Source organism: Branchiostoma lanceolatum, chromosome 14, assembly GCF_035083965.1.
Source record: "Branchiostoma lanceolatum isolate klBraLanc5 chromosome 14, klBraLanc5.hap2, whole genome shotgun sequence".
NCBI lineage: Eukaryota > Metazoa > Chordata > Leptocardii > Amphioxiformes > Branchiostomatidae > Branchiostoma > Branchiostoma lanceolatum.
Genome location: NC_089735.1, coordinates 5,260,384 through 5,284,699, shown reverse-complemented (window position 1 = coordinate 5,284,699; position 24,316 = coordinate 5,260,384). Strand labels below are relative to the sequence as shown.

General features: G+C 40.4%; 1 protein-coding gene across 1 annotated transcript in view; it reads right to left on the bottom strand.

Annotated features, from left to right (window-relative positions):
- Nucleotides 1-188: 188 nt before the first annotated feature.
- LOC136449107 (protein bicaudal C homolog 1-like) overlaps nt 189-24,316 on the bottom strand; it is a 64,150-nt gene continuing 40,022 nt past the window's right edge. The window contains exons 4-22 of the mRNA XM_066448922.1: nt 20,053-20,132; nt 19,454-19,612; nt 18,932-18,985; nt 18,263-18,502; nt 17,216-17,425; nt 16,792-16,923; nt 16,110-16,311; nt 15,462-15,632; nt 14,490-14,725; nt 10,496-10,580; nt 9,917-10,024; nt 8,590-8,755; nt 7,876-8,035; nt 7,453-7,521; nt 7,106-7,234; nt 6,453-6,585; nt 5,773-5,930; nt 4,642-4,741; nt 189-4,018 (exon numbers count right to left, since the gene is read on the bottom strand). Of these exons, the coding sequence (XP_066305019.1) occupies nt 3,897-4,018; nt 4,642-4,741; nt 5,773-5,930; nt 6,453-6,585; nt 7,106-7,234; nt 7,453-7,521; nt 7,876-8,035; nt 8,590-8,755; nt 9,917-10,024; nt 10,496-10,580; nt 14,490-14,725; nt 15,462-15,632; nt 16,110-16,311; nt 16,792-16,923; nt 17,216-17,425; nt 18,263-18,502; nt 18,932-18,985; nt 19,454-19,612; nt 20,053-20,132 (2,714 nt within the window). The 3' untranslated portion in view covers nt 189-3,896. The remainder of the gene's footprint in view (nt 4,019-4,641; nt 4,742-5,772; nt 5,931-6,452; nt 6,586-7,105; nt 7,235-7,452; nt 7,522-7,875; nt 8,036-8,589; nt 8,756-9,916; nt 10,025-10,495; nt 10,581-14,489; nt 14,726-15,461; nt 15,633-16,109; nt 16,312-16,791; nt 16,924-17,215; nt 17,426-18,262; nt 18,503-18,931; nt 18,986-19,453; nt 19,613-20,052; nt 20,133-24,316) is intronic.

Genomic DNA, 24,316 nt, shown 5'->3' with positions numbered 1-24,316 from the left:
AAAAAAAGAAAGCCTGACAAAAACGCCTAAATATATGTCAAAAACCAGCCGGAGCCGAACCTCTGCTTGGAGAGTAATACAAAGGTGAGATTTCGAACCCATAACGTTATCCACCATTGTACTGGATGATATTTCTTATCTTTGGAATAACATAAAAACTTCGCCCAAAGAAACACAGACAAATGAAGTATAGACTGCAATATGTTTAATGAAAAGCTTTAACAGACAGTACTTAACATTTAGGCATAACCTTGGGTATTTAAACATTGAAATAAACGACAGCCAAAGCTCACATTGGCTGCTTTACAGTTATCAAAGCTTTTAGATTCGGGCCAGCCAAAAAGAATGGAAGAAGCAACGAACAACTTCTAGCTATGACATCGGATTTCGTCAGAATTCACAATGGTGGCTGTATGAACTTTGTCCACGGAGTTCTATGCACAGCTCAGCAGAGGTCATTCAAACAGCCCATCTCAGAATTCTACATGTATGCCCACATGAGGTGCACAGGCAAATAACAAAAAAGGAATATAATCAATAGCAATGCTTGACATAGTCAGCCTATCTGGACTACAAGCTTGACTCTTTCCTTGAAAAGACATTATGAAAATATTTCATGTAAAAATTAGATTAAAGAAATTCATGATAATTGTTACTACAACTTGGAAGCAATCGTGAGAGAATTCACCTTGCTTGAAATCTTGAAACTTCAAGGATCAACAAAACATGATGTCACTACAAAAAATTCAACCATTTTTCAAAACGCACTGATCTGTACACAAATACACTTATAATGTGCACCCTATATGTCTAGTTAAGTGGCAGACTTTAAAGACCAGACTGTAATTTCAAGAAATACACTTCTGGAAAACAAATGTGAAAACTGTGCCAAACTTAGTATGAAGTATTTCTCAAAACACAGAAACATTTGACATTTCCAGGATGTTATCAAGGAATGAAAATAAAATCCTCATTGATTAAAAGTTTGCTATATTCCACGGTCTGTATAAAGATCTGTCCTCTGATAAAATATGATCTTTTTACCATCATTTCAAACCACTTCTCTGCAAGTCTGCCTTTCAACATGCAAACAAAAATAGCTCTTATAGTTATGTTCTCTTGATTGTTGCCATATATTTTTATGAATACATATAACATTACCAAGTTATGTAGAATTTGTGACTCTTTACCACCAACCTGGCACAAGTTCAACATAGGAATATCATAACGAATTTGTTACAAACAGGCTTTCAGAAGCCTTAAAACACTAAGGAGTTTGTTGATCAATATTACAGCATTCAAACAAGACGATGTGTGCCTAATATTACGTACATATTGAAATTTTCATCTTATTCTTATTTATGAACAATAGTGATCACAATGTATTGATGCTACCTTTGTCTTCATGTTCATACGTAAGACATAACACTATGGCTCCCATTCAGTGGTCAACAGATCTACTTATACCTTTAAATCATCCAACTAAAACAATGGCAAAGGCAATATCTAACAGCCAATGATCACAATAACAAACAAGCCACATTTTTACACCCTACAAAGGCATTTTACGGGTGCAAAGCAACGAAAAATAACTTACATAGCAAAAACAGGAGTCTTTTCAACTTGCAACTAAGTACCGTATCAGGTAGCAAGTCCTGTGCTTCTCTAAAAAATACCTTTACTCTGTACACAGATTGCCTTTTTTTCTGTACACTTTGTGTTCACCTTGTTCTTCACTTTAGTAGTGTTCTTGTCTTCACACTTACATACATTTTCCATGTGCATATTTACGTAGGGTGTGCTTCATTCTCCCACCTGGGTTAAGCACTAATCAAAAACAACTGACATTCTGCCGACACAATGCCGATGCTTTTTCAGGCATTTTCAACTCTTCTAAAGGTAAAGACGAATCACAGCTAATGAACAGTAGAAAAGTACACTTAGTTGCCAGGATAGGGAGTTGTCTGGAGGTGTAATAATGAACCAACCTTCCTGTGATTGGCACTTGCGTTAGAATAGGCTCTGGTTTAAGTGGAACACCATGAGTACATTAATCATGCCAGGTATAAAACTGAAATAGCAAATCTGTAGAGTAGGCTCTTACATTCTCAGGGAAGCCATCTTGTAAAAAGAAAAACACAGAAAATGATTTTCTGGTTTCCGCAAACAAGTTACGTGTACGTAGCTATTCGTAAGGCACGGTGACATGATTTTGGCCCCAAAGTCGGGTTTTCCAAGTCTTGGAAACAAATAGTTCAAATTTTGTTGGAAACCAGAAATCTCTCCTCCATATCATAGGAGACTTTTCGGAAAAGTAACAATACAATTTTCTGGAACAACTCTCATTCCAAGTCCATTTTCCAGGCACTGCCTAGTATTTTTTTTACATATCAAACAAACAAATATTTTTTTCTCACTGAAAACATCACAAAATAGCTCCCTGATGACTGTAGCAACAGACTAAAGTTTTCTCAAAAATACAACTACTTCTACATTCCTACATTAGAGTGATTAAACAACACCTTTCTTGGACTTTTCTGTTAGTTGATCTTTAGAATATATCTGTCTTCCCTGTACAGTGTAGAAGGTGTACGGATTGTTGACTTGGTATTTTCCAGTTCTTCCATTTTCAGACATACGGTAAGAGCAATGCTTTCTCTAATAACTCTCTTAGCCAGAAAGACCTTTAACTTAAGCCTCAAACAACATGCCAGGCAAATCACAGCTGCAGCATATTTGTACTTACACTAACATAGTCATTCTGCATCGAGGTTCACCTGTGCCCTACTCTAACATATGAAGCACAAATCATGTATTTTGGAACACAACAACTCAACATCAGGCCCTGTCTTCTTGTTCAACACTCAGTGTTTCTATTTGAGAGCATATATATATAGCTATATATGTATAGGCAAGATTAATGCTGGAAATACACATAGGCCTAATTTTGCACCTACAAACCCCTACATTGTGCTCCTTGACAGTGGAATGTTGCTGTCCATACTTATTGCTCTAATCACCTTGTGAAAGAAGGCACTACATTAAGTACATTGTCACATCACTAACATTGTGTGACAACTACGTCGGAAATATGGGCTACAATTTTGAGAAAACTTTAGTCCGATTCTGCTACCATACTTGGCCAACAAGATTTTTGTCATTTGTTTGTCACTGACATGGCAGAAGACACGTGTACATGTAGTTGGTGAGGCGGAATGCACTACCATGTTGAGTTTTTCCTGTCACCTTCAAACAGGTTTGTACAACAGAGCACCCCTTAAGTCTAATGGTTCTTTCCACATTTCTTGAGCCTTCCAGTTGGTGCTAGGGGGGCATGGAACATTCCATTCCCATCACAGGGGTTATATTTGTGAACATTATTAAGTACATTTGGGACAAGGTCATGCTGACTTTGGCCACATCCATTTCACACAGAGGGGTGGTTAAAGTAACTGTGGCACTTACAAGTTTGGTCGTGTGGCCGATCAAAAGGGCACTTGGTCAAAAGTGGATCGTTCTCTCCCTGATATTTTGATTGGAATGTTCTGGCGGGAGCTCCAGGGTGATATGGTGAAAAGTATTTTATCACTTTTGAGCCACACATTTAGGATAAGGCCACAAAATTCATAGGGGGTTCCTTACATGAAGGCCTACTGTCAGCATACCACACTTTGACGCAGCAACAGCCAGTGGCCAAAATAGATGGTACTTGCACATCACATGTGAGTCACATGACTTTATCCCACCAATCATGGGGGTTCTACCTTCTGCACTGGCAGTTAGATCCACAAATTTAAAATAAAAATAAAAAAAGGTCCTCAACAATGAGCAGACATTGATTTCCTCGTGTTCACGTGTCGGTGTAGTCGAAGGTCGGTTGGGTCAAAGGTCGGGGGTCACCAGGGCAGAGCGCTGGAGAGGTCAGGATTGTGCTGCAGGGCGGATCTGCCGCTCAGGTCACCATCGTAGGCGTTGGGGAACGGGGTGAAGAGCGACTTTCGTCGGGGTTTGTTGAGATCTGGGGGCAAATAGAAGTTACAGGATGGTCATTTCTCCACGGGTGGAAAATACTTTTAAATCACTCACCTCTCCGTTTGGCACAGATTTGATCGATTCCTGTGTAGAAATCCCAAATTTTTCAGGCAGGTGCGAAAAAGTTGAAACATAAATTAGCTACAACAGATTTCCCTCAATGAAAGTTTTTGTAGACCTCCATGATTGCCATTTCAGTACTCAACTGTTACACTAACCTAATAACCATCATTCTCAGCTAACACTAACAGTTGTTTAAAGAGAAAGAGAAGTTATAAGATGGTCATTTCTCTAAAGTATGGGTTGAAAATACTTTGTCAGTTTGGTATAGATTGGCTTAATCTGTGTTAAAATCCCAACGCTTTGAATTGGTAACATGGTAGCATTAATACTGCATGGAAAAGTAAAAACATCAGCAGCAGATCTAGATATTCCTCATGTAAACTTTCTGTAGAACTACCTGACTGCCATACTGGCAAGAGGAATGTTAATATGCATCAGAAGTTCATCTATCATTCCCAACTTGATAAAACAGGCTGGGAAACATCAAGAAAAACTTCAGAAGGAAATTGAAACTGTCATTATCAATGGTTAAAAATGTTGGCATACCTGATATGGCTAGAAGCATCTTACGTCTTGCACCAAATGTGGTGATACCAAGTTCCTTAAGGTCCAGGTCTGTCAAGGTCATGAATGTTTGAAGGTCAATCTGAAAGATGAGAATGCATTGTTTGTTTGTTTGTTTGTTTGTATTGCATACCCAGTAAACAGCATGAAGGTGTAACACACCAGGTTTGTACTGAAGCTGGATATCCGGACAGATTTATATGATCCACCCACACTGGGAAGGACCCCTACTCTTTTCGATAAGTGTGTTGGGTTCTTAAACGTGCTTGAGGTGTGGCTCTCCTCAAACACGGGACCTCCATTTTACGTCCTATCCGAGGGACATCGCTAACCGAAGCTAGGTACTCATTTTCACCTGAGTAAAGTGGGGAAAGTCGTGTAAAGTGCCTTTCCCAAGGGCACAACGTCAACGGGACAAATCAGGGAACCCCTGATTCGAACCCGGTATCTCTGGATTCTGGGGCTAAATACCCTGCCACTACGCCACCGCGGCGCCGCCATGCATAAGAGTTATCTGTCTGTATAAATAAAGAAGGCAACATACTATTTCAAAGGATACGTTTCTGAATACCAGTCATCCAGGAAATTTCAAAGGATACATAAAATTGACAGTGCATTCAGCAAATAGAGACTTAAAAATTAGACTTAAAAAGTAGACTTAAAGATCAGTCTTGAAGATTAGACTTAAGAAAATTCCTTGCGTCTATCCAAATTCAATGAAACCAGAAGGGATTGGTGGAGGTTTGAATAAGCAAGAAATCATAATCTTCTAACAGGAAGAGTAGGGGCAACTACACTTGTACATCTTTCTGCAAAAGGATATGTAACATTGACTATACAGTTGTAAAGGTGAAATACTTAAAGTTTGTTACAGTCAAACCTGTATAAGGGACCAATTGTTCGTAAGGACTACCTGGCCAATGTGACCACTTTTTAATGGTCCCTTAGATAATTTTTCCCATTGACACAAGCATCAAGAATCCACCAGTCCACATAGACCAGATTTATCGGTCCCCTGAGTGGTCTTCTTGGGCAGGTTTGACTGTAGTTTCTTGTGTTTATCCAAATTCAAGAGACCAAAGCGTTACATCACATCAGAACAGCGCTGCCTACCTCCTGTTGCTGGAACACATCCGAGTACTTGCCCAGGCCAAGCTTCATGAAGAGGTCGGGGAGGTCAGTGGCCTTCAGGTCGTTGTCACAGCTCCACTTGGTTTTGGAGGGGAGGGACACGCTGTCTATGTAGTTACTCGCACTCAGGGAGAAATCGTCTGTAAAGGAAAACAGGCTTGGAGAATTACAAAAAGTTCAAAACATCAAGAACACAATTTCAGTGAAAGTAATGTTATCTCAGTGTAGGTCAATCATACATACCAAAACTAACTTTGCTTCGCAAGTGTGCTCTCTAGCAAGTCTTAATATAAAAGAACTGCAACTGCAACAAAATGTTTTATACTTGGGCTAAGTCTGAACCTGTACCTAAACAATTAGACAAAGTAACCTGGGGTCTTCAATGATGACAGAAACAGGAATAAACAGCTAATAGAACATTTGTTTAGACCTAAGGTACCTTTACAGAGGGCCCAAGGGGATCTCAAATCAAACATGGTGTTAATTTCAATGCCCCTACAATGTTTTCATCTTCTTCCAGTGCTCAATGGTCATTTTTGGAAGGAACAACACATTTTAGTGAACTACGAGAGGCTAACCTGAGAGCCCGTCAATGGACCCAGAACTAGAGCGACAAGATATGATGGTGATGAACATAGGTATAGATACAGTACTGTACTTACATTTGTGTGGAGGCTTTCTTCTGTTCTCTGATGGGAAGTCTTCTTGCTGGGTTAGGGAGGATCCATTTCTCTCGCCCCAGGGGCTGACACTCGGTGGGGAGGGTTCCGTGGGGCTGGGGGGACCGCTGGTCGACTAAACATGGAGGGAAGGGGAACATGATATTAAGTCTGGGTAAATGCATTCAAGTTTGTGTGGTTTTTATTTCGCGCTAAGGGGAAAATGGAGTGTTCGTGGTGGTTTTAAGTTTGCGGTGATACCGTCGCTGCGAAAACCGCGAACATAAAACCACCGCGAACATTTACAGTAATATATAGGGATGACTTTATGTTTCAATATTGCCCGATTGATAGAAGAAGCATGTATGTCTCAACTATCAAAAACTAATGCATACTATAAGTGGATTCACTTTTGCAGTGGTTTCCTTTGACGGGACAGAAAAGGATATTTTTGTGATGGTTGAAGTTCAGAGTTGAAACAATTCTGTTGTGCAGTAGAATTACAAAACACAAATCATTTTGCATTAAGAGGTCACCACGAAAATGAAACCACCAAAAACATTTCATAATTTATAGTATACACATCCACATCTAACTCTAAGTATAAGCTGTGTATCAAGTCGTCATATCTCAATCTCTGGACCACCAAGGCTCACCTCGTAGGTTGCAGGTAGTGTTGGCGCCTTGTACGAGGGACGAGCCGACTCGAAAGCCTCCTGCGCCACACAGCTGGGCATCGACTTGGAGAAGCCAAAGCCACTCCACGTGTCGGTGGGTGTGCGCACCTGACAACAGTCAAAGGTCAAACTGTGACTACAACATTCTACACTTACACATACTGTACATAGTTTAAAGCTTTCCAGCATAGCTATGTTGTACTGATCTGTTGATATTTCAAATGCAAGGTTCAGAAGTCGAGTATAAACGGACATCCTCTCACAAACTAGAAGCTTTTATTTCTGTCATCTAATGTTTAACAGCTTAAGACCTTTGCGGGGCTTACCTGTGTCACCTGAGGTTTCTTTTGCATAGCTTTGGTGGCTTGTAGCTTCTTTCTCTCATAGTCAAATGCCTACAACACAACAATAAACATACTGGTTAAAACTGAGTGTCCATGATATAAGGTACCTTGAATGTAGCATCCAAAGCACAAACCAAATTATTTTTTAGTACAAGAAAGCATGCTAGCATTAAATGTTGTGTGGAATTCAAGTATGACTATAAACTGTACAAATATGAGCATGTACTGGCAGTTAGCTGCTGGCCATTGCACTTTCTTTACTTGTGTCAGTAGTTTACACTGTAAATATAAAACTGTCTAGCTATGTCATTGAATAATTTGTGTTTTAAAAACTGAAAGAGTAATAACTAGTTGATTATAACTAGGATACACGAAAATGAGCGAAAAGTCTTTGACCAAACTCACCGTCAGTTCATATGGGCTGTTAAACGGCAGATTTTGAGACGACCTCAAGAATTTTTCCCTCTCCCGTTCCAGCTCCCTCTCTCTCTCCCTCTCGCAGCCTGGGGCTCTCTTGTCTGAACAGTCAGACTCTCCAGACTCAGAGGATCTTCTGTCTGCCATACTGCAAGAAACAGATAGGGGGCGTTCAGATGTCAGGCATTGTGCGAGAGAAACGACATCTTAATCTTAAACAAGACCAGGGCTTTCTCCAGCACCCGCCCCTCCATCCCGGGATGAAAATTTGCTTGTTCTGTACATAGAAGAACATCAGATTACTGAAAATTGATATTTTAACTTTTTCTTTTTGAATTCGTTTGATTTTGACGTATGACTTTCCTTATGATTTGCACATTGATATGCAAATTCCGCTTCTGGTTATTTTACATTTAAGTTTATCCACTGTATTGATTTCCTATCATTATGACACAATTTTACCGTTCTATCAAGTTAACATTATTTCAATTATCATCTAATCATGATTTCTGTTGTTTGATGAATGATTATATTTTTCAGACAATCTTCGTCCCTCTCTTATTTGTCGTTATTTGCCATTTTTATTGTTGCAATGTTATTCTATGTAAGGGGTTGCACCCCCAGGAATCTTTGAAAAGTGCCGCCAAGGTAACATGAATTCCTGGTCAAGTAAATAAACTGAAACAAACAAACGAAACTTACTGCAGCTCAGCGTTCCTGACCCCTGACACCAGCTCCACGGTTTGTTTGTTGAGCGAGGCGAGTTTCCTCAGCATATTCAGGTCCGTGGAGTTCCCACTGGACGAGGGGCTGTGGTTGATCACCACATCCACGAAACTGTTACCGGACTTCAGCATCCGAACCTCCACTGTGGAACAAATGTTACAATTAGAACTCTTGCGTTCAACCTCCAGCAGGACATTATGAAGACCAAGGACTCTGAGAACTTTAAATGTAAAGTTAACGCCCACCTCAGCGCCACTCGTCAGCGCCCTGTATAATGTACATTATTCAGCTCTGCTGCTAAGCTGAGGGCATGGCAACAGCATAGATTTTAAAAAAAGAGATCTTAAACATCACCTTTTGATGTTGCTTCAAATAATTTTTCACTACCAAGTACTTTTAGTGAAACCAATAGGCAGCATGAAGACTTGATTATGTTTATTTACATGCAGTATTGAAACAATTAATACCTTGTATGTTTTTTCCTTTTTTGACAACAGTTCAAGAAGTTGGTATATTGCAAGCTCATGAGCAGAGAATGTTGGATGTTTCAGCACTTGGACAGTTTGGTCCCTATCCGATCAGGACAATTTGGCAGCAGGTCTAGGACAGTTCAATGTCTAACCCAAACCTCAATCCTAACTGTGGTTCCAACTCAACTCTAACCTTAATTCTAACACTAAACTTAACCTTAAGTACAACCAGAACCCGAGGCATCCTAAACCTTGTGCCAAATAGTCCTCACTGGCTTGGGGCCAAAATGTCCAGGTGCCAAAACATCCTGATGCCCCTCACATTGTGCAGTGTGCTCACAGTAAGAAGAATTAGAAACTACCATCTAACATTTATTACAACTTGAAATATGACCTTATAATGTGTCTATCATATATGCTTGTCTGTATTGGACTACCCAAACCAAATGCTGTTATTCAGTTGTTATTGTTATTGTATTTGTCAGCTGTAATTTCTATTTTCAGAGGTGATGTTTGATATTAGCTACTTGCTAGAGTGCATCACCTCTGTGTCCTGTACATTCTTTCGTTGGTTGATAAGGCCACATTAATTTAATTCCTTGGTTCTCGGACTTTTTAAAATAATATAGCAAGCAGAAAACATACAAGCAGAAGGCAGGAAGGAGAACTTGAATGTGACTGTATTCGATCCATAAAACTGAGTGCTCCCAAGGTGTAAACTTGGTCCTCTGGCTTTCTTTTCGACATGTTTTTCCACTTAAGCATATTTTCAAAAGATCCAAGAACCAACAAATTAAATTGGTGTGGCCTAAAGAATTTTTTTTTAAACGTACCGTCTCCAGGCAGGCCGGGTGAACTGGCTCTCCTGCCGTTCTGTTTGAACTGGTCCACTGGGCTCCTCCGGGGGCTGCAGCCGGGACTACTTGCACTGCTAGGGGGCACTGTTGAACAGATGAGTCTTAGTCTTAGTCTTAAACATACTGGGAAAAACCCACTAAGGGGCATCATACCCAGGGTGCACGGCTAAGTGTAGCCGGTGGTGGAAGTGGTGCTCAACAATACAATACAAAACAAAACAATGTGAGGTGTTCTAAAATTTGTTTTTCCCTAGAACTATCATATAAATGTGTAGCAAACATTGAATATATGAATCACATAATTACAATATAGTAGTTACTGTAATAGGCATCTTTCCATCCCGAGGGATGTTGAAAATACCTGAAGCATTTCATTTTTGTATTGACTTACAGTCAAAAATTTGGGTAAGTCCAATTTTTGTGTTGGAAATTACAGTTAAAACTTGTTTCAGGATGGCAAATCTTGAACACTTCTTGCACATGAAGAACAAGTATACTTCAAAGAACGATCAGCCACATGTTTGGGTGAGTTAAGTAATAGGAACTTCCTCCCACCTTGGTCCCCAGTGTTAGGTGTAGGCACTCTCACAAAGGCACTCGCAGTAGAACTGTATGTGGGGGTCTGGTAGGATACATGTACCTGTCAAAAAAAGGATAAAAACTAGAGTTCCACGACCTCATATCTTCGCCAAATAATATGAATTGTACCGACAGATGTAAGTACCAAATTCCCGCCATTTACCAATATGGCATTACATAGCCGTTTTTCTAAACAATAACTAAATTCAAGTCTTTATTTGCTTAAATAATATCTATCAATGTTCCTCTCTTTCTCAATGGCTTGATATGCCACAGGTCTGAAAGTCCTCTCATGGAATGCCAATGACGGTTAGACATCCAGGTAATAAGATACGCAACTAGAATGGCAACATTTTCGGGAAAATGCAGGATATTCCCCTCCCATTACCATGAAGTCTCTGCATAAATTATGCAAATGAGGTTGGCATTAGCATAATTTATATACAGGTGTGTTCACCTCTCCTAAAGGTACCTACATCTGAAATATGACAATCGTAGCCTTTACGGTGAGGGATATGCATAAATTATGCAAACGAGGCCCTCATTAGCATAATTTATGGCCAGGTTTTATGGCCCTTCCTAATGGTACCTACATCTCAAATATGACATCCGTAGCTTTCACGGCAAGGGAAATACAAGTTTATGCCTAAATTATGCAAATGAGGTCCACATTAGCATAATTTATGGCCAGGTGTAGTCGCCTTTCCTAAAGGTACCTATAACTCAAATATGGCATCCATAGCTTTTACGGTAAGGAAAATTCAAGTGTATGGATAAATTATGCAAATGAGGTCCTCATTAGCATAATTTATGGCCAGGTTTCCTGACCTTTCCTAAAGGTACCTACATCTCATATATGACATCCATAGCTTTTACGGTAAGGAATATACAAGTTTATGCATTAATTATGCAAATGAGGTCCGTATTAGCATAATTTTTGGCCAGGTGTGTTCACCTTTCCTAAAGGTATCTACATCTCAAATATGACATCTGCAGCTTTTACGGTAAGGGAAATACAAGTTTATGCATAAATTATGCAAATTAGGTCCTCATTAGCATAATTCATGGCCAGGTGTGTTCACCTTTCCTGAAGGTACCTACATCTCAAATATGACATCTGCAGCTTTTACGGTAACAGAAGTACACGTTTCTGCATAAATTATGCAAATGAGGTCCTCATTACCATAATTTATGTCCAGGTGCATTCACCTTTCCTAAAGGTACCTACATTTCAAAGATGACATCCACAGCTTTTATGGTAAGGGAAATACAAGTTTATGCATAGATTATGCAAATAAGGTCCTCATTAGCATAATTTATTGTCAGGTGTATTCACCTTTCCTACAGGTACCTACATCTCAAATATAACATCCGTACATTGTAACATAAGGTACATATAACTTTCTGCAATACCATTAGTACAGCTACCACCGCGCATCTACTTGGTTTTTGGCAGAAGAAGAAGAAGAAGAAAGAAGAAGAAGAAGAAGAAGAACAGGCAAGCAAAAACAGGATATCCCCCTTCCCACTGGAAGGGGAATATAATAAAACTGGATGGATTTTCGAAACGTAGTGAAGTAGCATAACTCTATCAAATATTACACCCTGTTTTGCATAATCAGCATCTTATTGTTTAACTTGGCTTGGCTATGTCAATGATCAGATTCAGCTATTTGAAAATGCCCAACATGAATATAAAAAGTCCTGTCATTAACGAGCATAGTGTTATTATCTTAGTATAAACTCAGCAATAATCCAAATGAGGTCATTTGAATAATTGATATTTCGAATTCGATTATAATCGATAATTACTAGACTCTCTTTCTCAGTGAAGGATGACACAGTTTTCAAAGGTGATTTGTTTTTATTTGTTTTTTCAGCTGTAGATAAGTACAGCCACGGCTACCAAAGGCTAAGGCTATCACAAAGGGTTAGCCCTAGTAACAGAACAATATACAGACCTTGATACAAGCTTTCACAAAGACTAGAATACGACTTAAATGCATAAAAACGGGCACAAACATAGAACTCAGCGCATTTCAAAACATTTCATTAATCATGCAAATTAGGTCCTGTTTGGCATAATTACAATGTTACGTCAATCGTAAGATCCACTTTTAAATCTTCATACCAAACATAACAGATACATTTTAGTCCTGTTTTTTTTTCAATTGCCCAGCTAGTAAGCTAGCTGTTGACCTAGATTCAGGACGCCAGCTGTTGACCTAGATTCTGGACGCCAGGTGTGTACTAACACATGCCGCGTACTATGGTGCGGCAGTCCTATGTATGCCGATTATTACGTAAAGTAGGTCATGATCTGCATAATGAGCATATCATTATGTTGATCATCACCTAAGGAACATATATACCAAATACAAGAATAATCCATCAATCCCTGCTTGAGTTATTCTTCCTCAAAAGTTTCAAACAAATAGGCCCACTGCAGTTTAAGGCAAGCCGCAAGGGGACCCAAACTAACATCACTTACTCTCTGCCCCAAGATCTATCTACCACTTAAAAAATCATAACCTTAGAACCTGCAAAAAATTTGACCACAAACTTTAAGCGGATAGATAAACTTTCTGCATTTATTATGCAAATTAGTTCCTGGTTTTCATAATATGTATTTGATTATGTAAAACATTACCCAAGCTATTTAAATACCAAAAATCATGACGATCCGTCAACCCCTTCTGTAGTTATTAGCCTCCAACGGTTTCAACAAAAACGCCAACTGCAGGTCCAAACAAGCCGCTAGGGGGGCCAAACTTACACTACCTATTCCCTGTTCCAGACCCTATGTATTGGTAAAAAATCATGAACCTGGCACTTCCAGGAAATCCGACCACAAAATTTAAAACTCAGCTGCAGTACCTTACTTATCCGCTAGGAGGCCCATTATCAAACTTGACCTTCCTCTTTAACACTCCTACCTACCAACTGAATATCATGCACAGCCGTCAACAGCACCTCGAGTTATGCTGGCGACATACAAATTCACACACATATAAAGCCCGCTGCAGTACCGACGGAAAATGCAAGGGAAACCATTTTTGAACTTGACCTCCGTTTCCACAACATCTACACACCTGCAAAAAATCACGAAGATCCATCAACGTTTCCGTCACTTTTTTTGCCTACATACAAACACAAAAAAATGCAAAGTCTGCTGCAGTACTGTTGGAAAATGCCAGGTGAACCATTTTTGAACTTGACCTTCCTTTGCACAACCACTACACACCTACCAAAAATCATAAAGATTCATTGAAGCTTTCTTGAGTTATACTCTTGACATACATAAAGACCCACCCAACAGATTTTTCAACCGAAAACATAATCTTCTCCGAGTACAAGTACTCGGCGAAGATAATAACATCAGTACCCAGAAGTGGTCTCTTGGTCTTGCATCCACCAATCTCAAAAAACTTCCTTCTATACTTGTGTACTTATGTAAGAGAGAGTGGCATTATTTTTGTGGTTTTCATAGTGACCTCCCCACTGATAATCATGACACCACGAATACGTCTCCTCTGTGTGACTACTGTGCCACAGAATTAATTCAACCTGTCAAGTAAAAAGACAGGAAAAATCTCCTTTTCCATCTAATAAAAACAAAATAACAAAACCACAGTAAAAAGTAAAGGAAAAAAGGAAAGTGATCTCAATCCAGTTTAGCTCGCTGAAGAGCTATTCTTCCACTGGTGACAAAGAAGACAGACACTATGTACAGTATTTACAGGATCATTGTTCCCCTAGCTCTTTTCGACAAGCACAATGAACAGTGGACTACGGCTTAACGTCCCATCCTAAGGACTGCAACCCTTTCCGGTAGCGTGCATGTCTGGGTGAGCGAAACAGCCGGGATCAAACTGCCGACTTCTAGTTCCACAGGCAAGATCGCTAACCACTGGACTATGCACGCTACACACTATGCACAGTTGGTACTGGATGCTCGGGGTTTACTGACCTTGTCGTGACTGGTTACAGGGTGGTGGGCTTTAGCCAGGATGTCCGCCACCTGACTGGTGACGTTGTTGACCTGTCCGTCCAGGGGGGCCAGCCCCGGGGGCGGCGGAGGGGAGGGGTTGGGGAGCCCCGGGGGTGGGGGAGGGGAGGGGGTGTGGGTGGGGAAGTTCAGGAACCCCGGGCTCAGCATCAGTCCACTCAGCTGGGTGGGTGTTACCATCGGTGGGATGGAGTAAACTGAGAAATATAGATATAAAATCATTTGTTACCATAGCAACCAAACCTTTCCAAAACAAATTTAAGACTGATCACGTTTTATGCCTAAAAAGTACAGGGAAATGCATTGCTAACTTCAGTTATCCTGTTTACAAATATGAATTAAATATACAGTTGCAGTTCCAAACACAGCAGCCGGGAGGCATGATATCACCTCAATTCGGTCTGATGCCAAGGACAATGCATCAAAATAAACTGCTAGGGGGCACAAAAACACATTTTTCATTTCACTCATTTGTGTTTGGTATAGATCTACTTTGACCAAACTTTGTTAAATTGAGTGACGTTTGTGTTTGGTACTCTTTTTCCAAACTTTGTTAAATTGTGTGACTATCTTTCCCAGATCACCCAGACCAATCAAACCACGTGAATCGCATTGAAACTCAGATTTGTATCAGCCATAAGAAAAAAGTAGTAGAAACTATTTTTTTGAAAACGCTAAATCGCGGTCACTTTCAATCACTTCCAAAGTGCCAAAATTGTCAATCTGAAAACATCTTTGGAAAGCTGACACCCTCCACCATCTCACTGGCGAGTTTGTTTTTGTCAGATGTAGTCGTTAACGCAAGTTAGAAAGGGATTTGTCGGGAAATGGCTGATAGGAATCTGAGTTTCAATGCGATTCATGTGGCTTGATTGGTCGGAGTGCAGATGTAACTACAGTATAAAAGCCCCAGTATGCCCCAGTTTGCGTTACCTGGTGGGTTTGAAGGTGAGGAAGGCCCCCATGTGCTGGGGCTAGTCGTGCCTGGCGGCGAGGGTTGTGGACTGTGCAGGGGGCTCACGTGACCGTTAGCTATCGACAGTAGTGAAGCCACCGAGGTGGGCGTCGTGTTGATGTTAAGAGCAGCATTGTAACCAAAAATACCTGGAAGAAAAAAAACAGAAGAAGAAGAACTTTATTGCACGACAATTGTAATGCGTACAATGTATGGCAATTTGTATATACATAACAATCAACTACTTCTAATATTTAACAATTTCAAATAACTTATCTATAACAATGAATAACAATCGATTTAATAACAAGAACAACAATTAGAGACTATTCACATTTAGTTCATGAATGCAATGATACAAACGTGAGCATCTCGTGGCAAATACAGTAGCATTCACAATACTATGTCAAGGTCACTACAGTGTAATTTGTTGGTTCTTGGCTTCAAAGAAATGACACTAAACCGGATGATGAACCTGAAAAGAGAGTCTGAGGAGGAAGTCTCAAATAGTGATGAAAAAAAACATTTTCATTTTGGTCTAATTGTTCCATAACCAAGAAAAAAAATTGGTGTGGCTTAAGCCAGACTTTGTAAAATTTCAAAAGACTTGTATGTCCTTCCCTTACCTAGTGAGTTAAGACCTAAGCTTCCGCTGGTGAAGCCGTTCATGGTTGCGCAGGAAGTCTTCACGTCAGAGCTGATGTTGATGGTGGGAAGTTGCGGGGACGTGCTCGGGGGGATGTTCTCGCTCTCCTCCAACCCCAGCAGGCGACACCGCGCCCGATACATGTTGGGGGCGTTCCGTTCCACACTCTTCACGATAACAGACTGGATCGGTAGAGGGAAAGGGAAGGTTAGTTTTCGATTCAAACGCACAACTGTGGTGCAGAAATTCAGTCAATGTGGAAGGATAAAAATCTTACTTAGCCAGCTGATATCAAAATGCAAAATGTCCACATCCATAAAAGCAGATACTTTCATGAACATAAGAGCAACTAAGTGAGTATGCTGTATGTACATTTAGATATTGGTTTGCGCTTTTAATCTATATCTGAGTCTTAATTGTGTTGGATGAGAGGATGTCTTCAATAGCAGCACTGGCAGCTTACAAAGTCTCCTTGAAATGACACCTATCAATTGCATCCATTTCAGGGTTTCAAACTATCTGCAGCAGCAGAACACAGTGGACTACTAAACTATGATAGATAGAACAGGGTGTATATTACATTTAAAAGAGCATATGTATAAAAGCAGATTTGTTCACTTAGTCTAGTTGTCACTTCAAGTGGAAAACTAAGAAAACAGTACCTTGCTCGGTTGCTTGGGTTTAGGTTTGATACTGATGAAGACGTCGAGTTCCTCCATCAGTCTGGCCATCTTGGAAGTGTCGACCTCCACATCCTCCTTCATGTCAAACATTAGCACCAGAGGAAGGCAGCCCTGAGGGGGAGGGGGGCACAAATGGAGAAGTTAAAGAAAGGCCTGTGAGTGTGACAGTCATGTAAAAGGAACTTGGTATAACCATAATTGTTTATCGTAAGTTCAATGCCTGATGTTGAAAGGACAGATAAGAATGGGTATAACCATAATTGTTTATCATAAGTTCAATGCCTGATGTTGAAATGACAATCAAGAATAGGATAACAAGGAACAGACTAGAACAGCTAGATTGGAGTTTTAACCCCAAACCTCGTGAAGTGAAACAACATGAAACAGAAACCATTAAACGTACAATAAGCTGCTGCCGCGCCAGATACACGGACTCGATCCCTCCTGACACAAACACCATGCTCTTCTTCTGGGGGTTGTTGGGGTCCGGGAAGTGGATGCTCGCGCCGGTCCGCTGCATGATCTGTTTGATCTGCACCCCGCCGCGGCCAATCATGAACAAGTGGTGCTGCGTGGCGATGTCCAGCTGCGTGCTGACCGGTATTGTGATTTGCTACAGGAGGAAAGGTAATTTTATACATTTATCTATTGTACAAGAATTGTAATGACAGTCTGGGTTAGACACATTCTGTTTCTGATTCTGTAGAATACAGCTGTAGGCATGACATGTACCTAATCAACAGTCTCCAGGGCAACAAACAACCCTTATCTCGACACTAATATACTTTAACGGGCTCTAACAATTTCTTGCAACACATTTGACATTCATCTATTTTCCCTTACATTTCCTGGATAAGATGTGTACATCATCTCAAGACAACTGGGTTCCCCCTTCAACTTAGAAAGGTTGATTTCCAAGAGGGCCCAGTAAACACAGGACAAGATATGTTACATTCAGTCAGGTGGAGACGAAAGTGGATGACATTCAGTGGTACAGATACAATCCGACATGTCAAAACAAAATTGTTGTCCATAACTCAAAGTCTTAGCAGTTCCAAGGTCAAAGTCAATAAAGGTCAAAAGTTGAAGTGGAGGTCAGAAGCTAAATAAGATCTACATTTATGTGGTACCCAAAATCATATGTGTCATTCTTTTATTATAAGTGATTACTTCTCTGTGGATTTCAACTCCTCGTGGTTAAATTGTTGAAACTTAAGTACATCTGTTTGTTCAGAAGTCATAACATTTGCCATTTTGTGTCTGTTGAACAGATCAGTCTCTTCCAAATGGTTCAATCGCACTGGTCTGCAGTATATAAAGAAAGACCCATTAAATCACACTGACCATAATCACTCTCAAAGTAATATTTCATTGACTTCAGTCAATAACTATAATCTGGTACAACTGTTATATTAGAGTTCACCAATGCTAGACGTATTTCAACACCTACCCCCATGTTCCCAGTCAAATGATCTATGAGCCTGGCCGTGGCTTCCTTGACCGACGGCGCGTTGTTGACTGTTCCGCGGACCACGCACGTGGTTACGTACATCCTGGGTCTCTGCTTGAAGGCCACCGTGACGTTGTACGTTTGCTGTATTTGCTGGATCTGGGGCGATGAGACGTCTGGTACTGGCTGTAATGCGCCCGTGATTGGCAATTCGAACATGAAGACTAGTGGTAACAATTCCTGAAAAACACATGTTTACATGTTAGGACAGCAACAAGAAACATGGGTTACAAAACAAGTTAAGTTTAAAATACACTATAATTCTCCATTGGTAAATACGAAAAGTCACTTGTCTACATCAATGTCAGCTAACTTATGCTTTAATTCCATTTCCCATCCGGGGCCCGGCCGGGCTGATTGCGAAAACAAAAAATTAATAATGCATATCAAGAAAATACACAATAAATGGTTAGGAGTATTCTTGTAATGTTTTGTGTCTTCGGTTGTCTTTTATATCATATTTTTTCGTTCCCACAAACAGCCCGGTTGGGCCCCAGATTGGAAATGGGACCGAAGCATAACTCTAAACAAAGGTTATCTCTACTCTTACTTGGTTATGCACAAGGCCTTTTCTGTGAGGAGCAAAGATCGGTTTGGAACTATACTTACCCTAATCTGTGCTCTTGCACTTTCCACACCGAGAACCAACCCTGCTATGGAAACCTGAAAAACAAAGAGACAAAATTCAATTCAGGCTATAGTATGAACAAATCCACAATAGCCCTTTTGGTTCTACCTAACTTTGCAGGGACGTCCCTGTAGCTCAACTGGTAGCAGCCTCACAGTTGAGCTCAACTAGTTGCTAACTGGAAGACCCAAGTTAAATCCAGTGACAGGTTATCTTGGTTGGGGCTACACCCATCTTTCAAAAGGGATGTGAAATGGGTATCCCATGTTCGAGGGGAAGCGCTCGGGGAAGGGCTAGCAACCCTTCCCTGCTACAGAAACAGCAAGGAAACTTGCTGCCCTATGTGCCACTAGGCCCTACGAGGTGAACAACAACAATACACATAAGCAATTGAACCAGTCCACAACAGTTATAGACAAAAAATGCTGCAACTTCTCTTTCTCATCCAAGTTGGCACTGCAAAATTACTACACAAATCAACAGAAACTTGACTTTTTTCTTACCTGATTACTTTTTTCTCCCAGAGAAGACCTGTTGGAGTCAGGGAAGTGGATGTGGCACCCTGTTTCCTGCATGACCTTCTTGATGTTATTGCCGCCCTTCCCGATGACATGGGAGTGTTCCGTGTGAGAAACATCCATTTTCAAGGTCACTCTGTTACTCTGTTGTGAAGAACAAAAGAATGAGCACTTCAAACTTGCATTATATTTTCTAAGCTAATTTTAAATCTAGTAGACTAAACTGTTGGTACGTTAACTTGTTTCCAGTTTTCTTGAGGTTGCAATCATATGTCAATGAAGGGGCTGCCTTAAAATTGAAAAACAAGAGTGTTTCTGACACCACTTCCAAGACATGTATGGCAACCTGTTGCTTTTCACCATTACAGATGAAAAGTTGCAATATTTCTAAACCCAATAGGTGGAGCTGCTGAACAGCCTGGCTCCCGAGACACAAAGATTTAGAGTTACGCTAGGTTTAAAGGTAAAGCACTAATCATCCTGAATTGAGGTGAAGCATGATACAAAAACATGCAATCTGACAGCTGCCAGTTTGGCTACAATGTCTACAGGATAGAAGAAAATCATGAGCATAGTATGCTTACTTTTGTATCTAAAACAGCCATAATTTTGGTCTTGGCTGCTCTAACGTCTTCCTCTCTGCCTGCCACCTTGATATGTGGATCTGTGAAGAAGGAAAACTATGTTAAAATGCATCATATGAAAATTTATTGCAAAAAGTTTGTGTCTTGATTCTGATACTTTCTTGAAGAAAGACGAAGAAGATGGTGTTTTTTTAACGGTTTAAGTCTTCCCAATCATATTCATTTTGCCTATATCTTCTAAATATTTTTCTTAAATTCCAAATTTAGCCTTCCAAGCGCCAAGGCCCATAATCCTGATCAGCTGTGTGTTCACAGAAGGTGAAATGCTGACCAGTCAAAAATCTATTCTTGAGCTAAGCATGCTGGGATAGGTTGCCATATCCCCTCTGCCATGACTATGTGGACTGCATACAACACATGGAAACAACTTCTCCATGTTGACACACCAAACAGCAAGTAAGCATTCACACTCAGGACACTTAGTAAACCAAGGGTGGCTTTGTTCGTAGTTTCTTTGCACAGAGCTGAATTAAGAAAGTATCAGATTCAAACTAGAGTCCCCCACTTTTTTGTCCTCCTTTCGTGGGTGCTGATGGTTGAGACGAACCATCTGCAGCCACACAATGCAGCTGTACACTTCAGTGCAGAAGCAGGCATCACATTTCACAACACAACATTCAACAAACCCATTTCTTCACCTAGTTACAAGACCAAGTGTCACAAGACACATTTGTATTGTAAGACTTCAAGAAACAGACTAGCACGATTTGGCATTTAAGAAACACACCTCAAATTAAAATTCAGCATCAAATGACCAGCAACCCTCAATGTTGCAAACAGGTGGGTAAAGATGCAATAGATATGTGATGCAAGTCATTCAAAAACAACAAAGGCTTGTTTATTTGTACCCGGCAAGGACTTTTGTGTTAATGTTGGACTGCTGTTCTCTTAGAAGACATACAGGAAAGATGGCATCATGTAGGATATGGATGTGACTATTCAGGGACTGCACTGTGCACACCTGGCATAACACTGTGTAGTCTTCTGTACCTCAGAGAAGGAATCCAGTTAAATATACTGGCAGAAAGGCAGTCAGATAAGGAAGGGAGGGTAAACAGACTTCATCATTATCATCATCATCGTCATCAACATCATAATCTTGTCAGGCTGCTTTGCATCTCTCTGTCTTTCATGAACTTGTTTTCACATTTTTGGCATATTCAATACGGTACATTTTTTTTGTATGAATGACAATGTTCTAAAGCTGTCCCAATGATTTCTTAATGCTTCACCTGCATTGAGATGACTGATAAAATGTAAACATAACTCTCATTCTATCATGTAGAATTGCCATCTGTCTCCAACAATAGACGGATGAACATCGCCACACACTTGAACCCAAAGATTTCCTCCTAAAAAACCTCCGACCAGCGTCCATACAGGCCGGCAGATTGGCCCCAAGCTGGCCAGGCCTGCAGGAAAGCCAGGTCAGTAACCTATTGTGTAACATTGTTCCCATTCCGCACAGGTGTTCCTATATCCGACCGCCTGGAAGGTAGCGATGATTCACTGGTAACCAGGGAGACACGGCTCAAACACCGTGTGCAAATTGCTGGCGCAGATTAGGAAATCTATTGATAAGTGATAATGATAAGTCTTCGTAGACTTCACTCCGATTTTGAGGTAACAAAACAACATCATCATAACTATAGACTGAAAGATAAATGTTTGAAAGATTGAGTCAAATTTTACATTTCATCTGTTGTAAATCATGTCACCGCCTTCTTACATTTCCCCACTTCAAATTCGGCACCATGGAATACTGTAAATGCAGAAATGTTTGCGGTGGTTAAATGTTCCGGTTTTCGCGGTGAACTTTCAGCGCAAACTTAAAACCACCGTGAAACTTTTTGCCCACCTACATGTTGTATGACTATAGCACTGCTATTGTTTCAAACGCGAACTTAAAACCACTGCGAACACTCAATTTTCTCCCTACCACGAAATAAAAACCGTGCGAAACTTAAATGCATTTACAGTACCCTGAAATCTACTGTGTCTATCAGAAATGCCAGGTGGCCTTTAATGCAAGCACAAGCACTATCTTCCAAAATACATTAACACAAAGTACCGTATGATAACATTATGTTCATAAATGTAGTTGCAAGGTAGATAATAAAACTACTGCACTGAGCTACAATAAACCAACAGTTTTTGTTTCTTTGAAAACAAAAATAATCCTTTATAGAAAATCTATTGAGAAAAAATTTTAGCTTTTGATTTCTGCATTGTGCTTCACTGCAGTTTTTCAAAAACTGTCTCTCAACCATTGGACAAAGGTTCACTTCAAATTGGCAAGGCTTCAAAGGGCGCTTTCTTCCCAAAGAATGATACGAATGTTGTCAAAACATCGGAACAGTTCGTCACAAAAACTGATCATCAACACGACAGCACTTTACAGACAGGGAAAACAATCAACAGGATTCCTATGATTCCTCCGGCTCGGCCCAGAATGTCCGAGGTGTATTCATCAACTACTGCCTGTGAAATATCTGACATGCACCAGGAAATATGCCTGACACATATACACACAACACACCTCTGGTGCACACTGGCAGGACGTTTTTGTGTGCCAAATCAATGAATGTAAAGGAAATTAAGATGTGTAGATGACATATATGTACAGGTAGCAGGAAACTCAATGGCTTCATATCCAGGGAAGATACATGTACAAAGGGACCTGGGCAAGGGAACTTTTCAAATAATCAGCCAACTGTGCATGTTATCAAAGGAGTGACACAAACTGATATAATCATGATCAACTGCTTTAACTTATCAATCACAAAACCTGTACTAATGGAACATCTGATGTCACAAACATTTTTTCAGCAGTGATACTTAACTGTCTCATTACTGGGATGCACACAGGTACCTAATTCAAATGATTCATATTGGTCACAACACCAGTCAGCAGGAACAGGGTTAAAGAAAAATTCTAACCAGTTAATTCCAGATGGTTAACTCTATTTATTTATCTATTTATTTATTTATTTTGATTTACCACATTTTGTGGAAGGATTGACATAACAGGTGAACTATCACCTTTTCAAGATGTCATCCCAGACCGGACTGTAAGATTTGGACCATCGCACACCGGGGCATGCCCCTACTCTTTTTCGAAAGGTGTGGTGGGTTCTTTAACGTGCGCGGGGTGTTGCTCTCCCCAAACACGGGACCTCCATTTAACGTCCTATCCGAGGGACGTCCCTAACCCTAGATGAGCTAGGTACTCATTTACACCTGAGTGAAGTGAGGAAAGTCGTGTTAAGTGCCTTTCCCAAGGGCACAACGTCGGGGCGCAAGTTCGGACATGTCTCTGGGCACACCTGGGATTAGATCCCGGGACCCATTGTTTGGCAGCCGCGTGCTCTACAGTTGCGCCACACGACGCCACTATGATCTTAGTCCCGTTATTTATTCACCGTTACTACTACAGTTAGTACAGTTAAGTCTTTAAGAAACAAATCAACTGTTTGACGTTGCTATTAAGTTCTTTGAACATGCCTAGGAAGGAATCATACAGTTTTACAGTTTTCTTTATGTAAAATAGACATATTGATAAAAAGCTTGATGAAAAAAACATGTTTATACTTAGTTATGTTCTTTAGACTCAGCTGTCCTGTCGGACTTTCTTGGAAATAGTTGAACAAGAAAATAATCTGCTGTTTTGAGAATGATCCAGAGCAGCTGAATCTTGAAATGGCATTCTGTGACATGTTTCATGTTTACATGGTAATTGTAACGATCACGGAAACCTGTGCCACTAAAACATTTATGGCATTTAGTAGGATATTGAATAATGTATTTAGCACAATTGAAATGCACTGCTTCAGGGACATGTGTATCTAACTCTAATCTCCAAGCAGACGTTTGGGGGGAAGATCGTATGTTTTCTGACTGCTAGGCTTCTCTGACTAGCCTGGAGTCCAACCTTCTTAGCTTTAGTCTGTTGGACTAAAGCTAAGAAGGCTGGGCTGCAGGCTATTCTCTGACAGCCACTGGGGTAGTTGGCAGTCAGAAAACATTACGATCTTCCTCCCAAACATCTGGTTTGAGATAAATCTATGCATATTCATAACCTGGCATGGCTGAGGGCCATATAAATGTAGGACATTTATACCCTTATGCCATGGGTACAGGTGGACTATCCTTCTGATTAGTATGAATATCTGCAGCCCCTGCATTTTTTGTTGGCATGGAGGTT